This window comes from Pecten maximus, unplaced genomic scaffold (genome assembly GCF_902652985.1).
Source record: "Pecten maximus unplaced genomic scaffold, xPecMax1.1, whole genome shotgun sequence".
In the NCBI taxonomy this organism is placed as follows: Eukaryota; Metazoa; Mollusca; class Bivalvia; order Pectinida; family Pectinidae; genus Pecten; species Pecten maximus.
The window spans coordinates 15,244-23,983 of NW_022979392.1; the positions used below are offsets into that span (position 1 = coordinate 15,244).

The 8,740-nt window shown below is 37.4% G+C and overlaps 1 protein-coding gene across 1 annotated transcript; it reads right to left on the minus strand.

The window, feature by feature from the left end:
• Nucleotides 1-531: 531 nt before the first annotated feature.
• Nucleotides 532-1,830, minus strand: LOC117318577 (uncharacterized protein F54H12.2-like). The gene has a single exon (XM_033873546.1). The coding sequence runs from the start codon at nt 1,828-1,830 to the stop codon at nt 532-534; it is 1,299 nt and encodes a 432-aa protein (XP_033729437.1).
• Between the last annotated feature and the right edge of the window lie 6,910 nt (nt 1,831-8,740).

An 8,740-nucleotide genomic window follows, 5' to 3' on the forward strand; every position in this document is an offset into this window, starting at 1 on the left:
ATTTTTATAAGATATGGATTGCAATACATACAGTCATTACACAAAACCTGCAATTAATAACAATGTATACTCATTACTATTATAACAAGTAACGTTCAAGATGATGAACGAAATCATCTACAATGTAAGTATTGGCATGCCATTCTGATTGAAGATATTCGGTGATGTCATTCATGGTCATTCCCATCTCTCGGTGAACCAAGTAATATATACAATGTTGACCACACACTAGAGAGTTCAAATGCTGTACTGCAACGGGATTATAAATCCATGTTTTACATTGCCGGTTTAAGAAATTGATAAAATCTAAATGAAAGGGAGACAATCCATAAGGATCATAATATTCTCCACGTCTTTTTTCATCTATATACATAGCAATCCAATGTTGCCCTTGTTTATTATCTGGGTCAGTATTACAAACCATGAAACTAGGAACACTTAAAGGACATGAAGGTAATGTATTTCTAGCATACACCCCTGCAAAATGAGGAGAAACGGCTTGTAGGATCAGTTCTATTTCTAAAGTATTCATCATGCACTATAATCAAAAAGAATTTGTCTGTTACGATCTATTTCTATGATATTGTCAAATTCAGCATACACCACAACGTTGATGGTATTGGGTAGGGCTGTTCCGAAATGCACTTCCAAAGACAAGTTTCCCTTTTTTATAAGATGAAATGTGCCCACTTCTGAAAGGTCAGGTGTCAGATCAAATCCAAACAGGGTAAAACCAGTGCCATATTCATCCTTTGAGATGTTATTACCCTCGTCACGAAACGTTTTGCCGGTAGTGTTAAACAGACCCATGTAGCTTCTTACGTAATGTTTCTGAGTGAAATTTGGCTGCAAAGGCTTGGTGGGGACTTGTTTGCCATCCACGTTCAGGACAACAAAATTAATATCAAAATCTTTAAAATGAAAAGGATTCTTGGTGATGAGTCCACTATAGGCATCACTGTCCACACATCCGATGACCAATCTCTTAGGCATTTGTCCTAGAAACAGATTATCCTTTACAAAATTGTGATTTCCTCTTGGAACAGAAAATACTTTCATTGCAATTCTTCTGATTGGGTATTTGGCAGGTGATATTTCCAGGGCTTTTGCATGGGCCAGTCTCACCGATGGACTCAGTCTAACTTTTCTCACGTTTAGATAGATGTCCTTGATGACAACTTTGAATTCTTTGTCTTCTCCCATCAAACAGAAAACATCTTTACTTCTGGTTAACGTTATTTTCATGTTCACATTATTGACAAGATATCTTTCCTGGGCAAATAGGTCAGAATGGAGTCTTCCCATCATTTCCACAGATCTACTGGTTGCTGTTGACAATTTCCTCTTGATGTAGCCATGATTATCGTTTCCTGCAGTGTCCATTTGCGCAGCTGTATCCTTATACCACATTCCACTGGTCAACTGAGATTCTTTGGCTGCAGGACCATAGCTGAGTAGCGTTTCCAGGTAAGCTCTGAATGGATACATATTGTTGGGTGACGAGACTAGTTTTTCATTGAGACAGACGCTGACATCCCCGAAGAGTGAATGTAACCAAAGATTAACAGGTGCAACGTTCTCATCGGTAAGGTTGGTGCTATCATTATTGAGGATCTGTGCTTTCACGTAGAGGGAAGTATTTGCTAGATCCAAGTAATCATCTCCAGCTCCTGATACGTCAAAGACATAAGGGCCACCATCATTGACAGATGTGACCGTTCCAATTTGATGCCAGTATCCATCTTCTACACTGGTTTGAGTGGGTGGTGTATCGAATAAATCTAATTCTGACTGGACACATTCACAGGAGTTCTGATGAACTAAAGACATCTTTCAACGCCACTCTGTATAAACTACACACACACGTATATATATGCCTTTTTTGGGGGGGAATCATGCATCAAAGATATCTTTTGCTCTATGCTGATTGGATGATTGTTTTCTTTTCCTTTTTCTCCTTCCAGGTGGCCTTAGGTCTTGCAAAGCTTTACGCTTAAGCTGATCTCTAGCTTCGATGGCACGTTTTCTTGCAGCATTTTTGATGTTTTCCCCCTTTAGCAAATCACTAGTCAATTTCATGCCAGAATCAATTGCTTGTTTTCCTACAAGTCTCACTCCTTTCTTCACAATTGGAGCGATGCTCTTCATTCCAGAATGAAGTAAAGGCTTAATGGTTTTGAATAAACCTCTAAACAGACCTCCTATACCATGACCTCTCTGCATTCTCGTTCCTCTGAAGACATTTCCACTACCACCTCCCCCAGCTTGATTCAAGTAATACCTATCAAATAGGTTTCTATTACATTGGTGAGCAGCTTTCATATCGATTGCTTTTCTTCAGTTTGAGCCTAATAATACTTTCTTATATAGACCTATTAGTTCTGATAAATTGAACCTAAAGAATGCCTCTTAAAATGTAAGGTGACGACAACTTTTCCTCTCTCAAATGGAATGGGTTTGCCTGTATCGTCTCTCAACATTATTTCTATTTCTTGAAATTGACGTTGTTGTAACGGTACATAATGAATTGGTTGGAATTCTTTACTGATGACATGTCCTGGCATATCCTCAATTGGAACTATTCTGACAAGTGGAACCCTGGAATCACCCACCATCTGTGGTTCAACCAAAGGACAGTAGACATAAATGGAATAGAAACCTTGACGAACGTCAGCCATGTTCCTGCCAGTGTGTTTTCCTTCAGAAAACCGTGAATACTCAAATCCTAATAATTTTGTCAGCATAGGACTGAGATTTAAACGTAAGCCAGTAGATATAGTCAAAGTTACCCTCTGATCAATTTCATCGGTAGAAATCTTGAACATATCTCCATGTGATACCATTGTTTTGGCCCCCCATATGTATTCTAAAACATTGAGCACATTGGGATAATAACCTGGTTTAACGTAAAGTTTTAATGCAGCTCCGGGATCAAATTCAACATTAGCAACATTGTCACTGCCACCAACGATCATCTCCAACCACAATTCACCTTCACGTACGTTGAACCAAGAGTGAGGATATTGAATTTCAGCTAGACCCATCTCCCAAGAACCTTTGAGATCTAGAGGTTGGGGCAAACGTGTCTTGTAAGTTGTTAATGTATTGTCTTGAAAGTACTCCATTGAACTATTACTAGGAAGGGTTATGTAAAACATCTTTCTTTTTCAGAGTAGGACTAGGTATTAGATAGCCAATACCACTGCTCAACAAAGAAACCCACAGAGACTCTAGTGGATGACCTATGCTCAGATGATAGATGCTACAGCAGATGATGATATAGATGATGCACACTTGACAAAAGAAAACAATTTCTTCTCTTGGCAGTTTGGTACCAAACAACAACCACTTAGAGGTTACACTGGTATTGTCAGTCATTTTATTATGATTTGACTGGAGTGTTTCGATGACTTTTATACTTTTTCCGGGCTCTAATCTGTAGGCTTAAATTTTTTTTCATTTCTTTAGCATGTCTGAAACCGGTTTTCTAGGTAACGTTGATCGTGAAGTGGGTGTAGAAAAAGTGTTGTAGCCACTCTCATCACTGTATTCCTTCCAATCCATTTGTGTTGGAGATAGGAGGGTGTTCTCAGATGTAGTCAAAGGGGTAGCTCCAGATGGTATCGGTGTATGAAAATCTTGATATGTAGCCAAAGGGGTAACATGAGATGGTGTATGAGTAGATTGAGATGTAGCCAATGGGGTCACTGGAGATGGCATCATAGATGTAAGAGTGGCTGGAGGTCTAGCCAAAGACATTTCTCCAGAGGGTATAGTCTCTCTTATCGTTGGTAAAGGAGTAGAGGCAACAGTTTGCATTTTATCCAAATATTCTTTATTACTTATCCAGCTCTGGGGGACATTCAGATCCCTTAAAGCTGTTAGAAAGGTATTCATCCCCTGAGGATTGACGTGTTTCAGAGACCTTTGACGTGTAGCGTTGCCCACTAAATCCACTAGATTAGAACCTGAAATCACCGGGGCACCTTTATATCCAAATTCTCCTTTGTCGTTCCACTGAACTACCTGTTTTAATCTATCCATCAACATTTCTGTCTTAGATTGAGCAGTTTTTGGTACACTCTGCAAAACAAGTTTACGTGTGAGGTCTTCTTTGGGAAAATTTTCGAGGGTAGTGACTACCTTGGGTGTTAAACCATCCTGTTTGTATTGTTGATGTCTAGAAAGGTATTTTCTTAAATCCTGATCATACAAAGTCATTTTTTCGTCAAGTGGAAGATCTTCACGTTGCAAAGTACTTGCCATTTCCCCCTCAATTTGGTGAAGGGATTTCACGAAAGAGTCTACAGGAGGCTTAGGTCTGAAGTTGGTGACGGGACCTTGTACGTCCAGTATCTTTTTTTTCATCTTTTAAATAGACCGGACAGGACTTGTGTTGCCAAGGGTAGTAAGATGGATGTGATGGCAGGTAAAAATCCTCCTTGTTGAATGATACGTTTTTTAGTTTTGAACGGAGATTTCAATAATTGTCTACACTTTTGTTTGTGACGGGACAATCGTTTCTTTTGCTGTGGTGTCAAAGGCAAACGACCCTGTAGAATGTTTTGTATGCACTCACATAAACAGTATATGAAACTTTTACTGGCCTTTTCCAGGATGGCTTTGCGTATAGAAGGTTCGGCTTGGCAAAAATACTCCAAGTCTTTACAATGTTTCTCCAGATATGAAGACATCTTCGTCAAACAACATCTACCGTCCATGAAGCATATATATATACGTTTTTAGGGGACATACACAAACTGATACTCTCCAGGAAATACACATGTACGTAATCTGAGATCTGAAGGAGTGTTTTGTTTCAAATCTACCAACAGATATCCATGAGGATGAAGAGTAGCATCCTTGTAGGCTTCTATCAGTAAAGTTTTACCGGGAAACATCTGCTGAGACAAACACCTGACCTGTGACGAATCTCTAGGATTTTTCATCAAAACAATGTAATGAGTATTCAAACTGATGTCTCTATGTTTTTTACTCTGACAAAATAAATTCTGAACTATATACATGACGCTGATGTTGCAATGATGACTCTTCTTGGTGAATAATGACGTCACGTCAGAGTTAACTTCAGACATCAAATCATCTATCACTATCAAATTATTCACAGACGTGTCTAGTTCCATTAGATCAGGTAAACCTTCATGAAACTCTACTTTGTCAATGAAACCATAGATCGTTTGATATTCTCCATAACACCACAGGATTTTATCCGGTATGGGAGTCATCATCTGTTGAATGTTGTCTATAAACCTCTTCACAAACGTTGTTTTTCCACTTCCTGTGGGACCTGCTATCATACAGGTAAAGGGATGTTTCCAGGGCAAGAAATGTACTCTAGGTACTGGGGGTAACATGTGTTCAGGTACATTAACTATATCAAATTCCTCCCGAGAGGTAATTTTGCCAGATGATGAGCACGGTATTTCACGTAGATCTTTGAAATGTTTTCTTCTGATATGTTGATCCAGAGAGTTTTTCAACGTGTACATTTTTGAACAAAATTGACACACGTAAGCCATGGTTTTCTTTATTTTGGTGTTTTTTTCAGCTTATTTATAGTTTTTGTGGGCACTTCAATGTCATCATAATCTATCCAGGAATCAAATTTTTTTGGCCATCCTAACCATCTAATCAACGCTAATTTCTTTCCTTTGACTCTCTTAACTTTTAAGACTTCTTCTATTTTCCACTTCGTTTCTTTTGATTTGTAGACCTTTTGTAATTCTTGAGCGTAGAAAACCCCTTCTATCTGTTCACCCATCATATCTTTGACTTTATAAACCGGAACACTTCCTCTGTAATATCTGTGAGAGACTATGAATAGTTCATCTGTCCATTTCTGATGCCACCCCCTACGGAATTCACGGACTTTGTAACTCAGCCTCACTTGATCTCCTTTTTTGAATTTGTGTGGCATCTTTTTCTTGGGAGGTTCATGGTCTCTTTTCGAAAAGATGATGTTTTGTGTGTCATTGTCTACATCCTTGGGTGCAAATCCATACAGACCAGAGTGTGTTCTACTGTTGTAATTTCTAATGATGTCAGGTAACACATCGACAAAGGTAAACGTTTGATTGGAATGCAAGTATCTGTACAAAATATTTTTCAACTTCCCTATAAATGATTCAGCAAATGCAGCTTTATGAGCACTGTGACTTGCAATGTGTGTGACCCCAATGGCTTTGCAATGCTTTTGAAATGCGTTGTTTAAGAATTCTTTTCCATGATCTGATCTGACGATGATGGGCTGACGTTCTGCAAATATTTTTTTGAAAGCCTCCAACACTGTGGTAGCCTTCTTGTTTTTAAGGGGGAGTACCCAAGCATACCGTGAAAAATGATCCACAACAACCAGTAAGAACGTGATGCCGTCATTATAGTCTTTGATATTGGAGACATCTGCTAAATCAGCATCCCACATGTAATCCACACTGACCAAAGGAGTTTTGACTTTTGGTGTTTTGTGTCTAACTTGTCTTCTTACACTATAAGGATCTTGATTCTGCAACCAAGCAGTGACCTGTGATAGACTTATCTTCAGTTTGCCTTTCTTTTTTATACCCTCATACAACCTCTTGGGGCCAGTGAATCCCAACACATGTTTTGGATCATACCATATCTTCTTCAGAACATCTTTCTGCTTTTTTGACAACATTTTTCCTTATTCATATATTCATTGCAACTCCTTTTATACCTTTTCATGTGCTGCTAACAGTTCAAATTGTTTAAGAAATGAATCGGTTCTTTGCACTTCACATAAATCTTTGGTAAATATTTCACAAACTAATTTTCCACGTAAACATGTACGGTCTACATCATTTATCACTTCCCAATAATCATTTTTTGTTTTGATGCACATTATCAATGTTATCCAGCTTTTGCTTTTTCTCAGTTTCCACCTCAGGTAAAATTTGATTGGCGACCGAATGATTTTTAACATGGTGTATGCTGAAGTTGACAACATCATAGAAATGATACATGTTTCCCGTACGATGATTCCTTTTATACACTTGTTGGCAACTGTTTTCTTTATTCCAAAAATAGATTTGACTTCACTTCACCTTTCAAAACGTCAGGGTCATGTGAATTCTTGCATTTCAATCAGAATTATATTGAATTGATTCCAATCTCCAAGACAACTGTAATGGAAGAATGTCAGGCCTCTCTGAAGGATAATGACAAAATCATGACAAACATGACAAAATCATGACAAAACATGACAAAATGACAAATAATGACCAAATCATGACAAAAATGACAAAATCATGACAAAATCATGACAAAACATGACAAATAATGACAAAATCATGACAAAACATGACAAAATCATGACAACATCATGACAAAACATGACAAATAATGACAAAATCATGACAAAATCATGACAAAAATGACAAAATCATGACAAAACATGACAAAATCATGACAAAACATGACAAAACATGACAAAAATGACAAAATCATGACAAAACATGACAAAATCATGACAAATAATGACAACATCATGACAAAAATGACAAAATAATGACAAAACATGACAAAATCATGACAAAAATGACAAAATCATGACAATACATGACAAAAATGACAAAATCATGACAAAACATGACAAAATAATGACAAACATGACAAAACATGACAAATCATGACAACATCATGACAAAAATGACAAAATCATGACAAAACATGACAAAAATGACAAAATCATGACAAAACATGACAAAATCATGACAAAACATGACAACATCATGACAAAATAATGACAAAATCATGACAAAAATGACAAAATCATGACAAAATCATGACAAAAATGACAAAATCATGACAAAACATGACAAAATCATGACAAAACATGACAAATAATGACAACATCATGACAAAATCATGACAAAAATGACAAAATCATGACAATACATGACAAAAATGACAAAATCATGACAAAACATGACAAAATCATGACAAAACATGACAAAACATGACAAAAATGACAAATAACGTCATGAAAACCAACCCGGCTATCCATTTACATGCTATACTAGCATACCGAAAGTCAATAGCGTCATGAGATCTTGTTTTAATCACCAAGGCCTCTGATGAATTGGGCTCCAATGTTTTTTGGTAATCATCCAGACATCTCAACCAAAGACTTCTCAGCTAAACTTCTCACCTGGACTTCCTGCAAAAACATTCTCAAAGTAAAAAGGTAAGTATTTAGAAATGGTCAGTCTAGGTAAGTATTAGAAATGGTCAGTATTAGGCTTAACATAGAATGAAATGGCTAAAAATAGAATGTAAGGGCTAAAAATAGAATGAAATACAGTGACAGAGAAGTGATGATTCCTATGGCTTCAATTGGGCACCTTGCCAAATATTTAAAATGGCGCCATTTGGCGCCATTTTAAAAATTTGGCAAGGTGCCCAATTGAATCCATAGAATCATCATATCTCTCCATAGCTCCAAACTCCGCCCAACTGTACTAGTCCCTAGAGCCAAACTCCGTCCAACTGTATTAGTCGAGAGATATGCTGGCACTCCGGAGGATTTTTTTCTCCCAGAATGCCTCATTCAAGATCGCTGACCATGGAGGCAGCCATCTTGAATGAGGTATTCTGGGAGAGAAAAATCCTCCATAGATGCCATGCCAAAATCATGACAAATTCATGACAAATTCATGACAAAACAAGACAAAAATGACAAATTCATGACAAACATGACAAA

Excerpts from the sequence above, each read along its gene's own strand:
- LOC117318577 (XM_033873546.1), bottom strand. The coding sequence starts at position 1,830 with ATGTCTTTAGTTCATCAGAACTCCTGTGAATGTGTCCAGTCAGAATTA.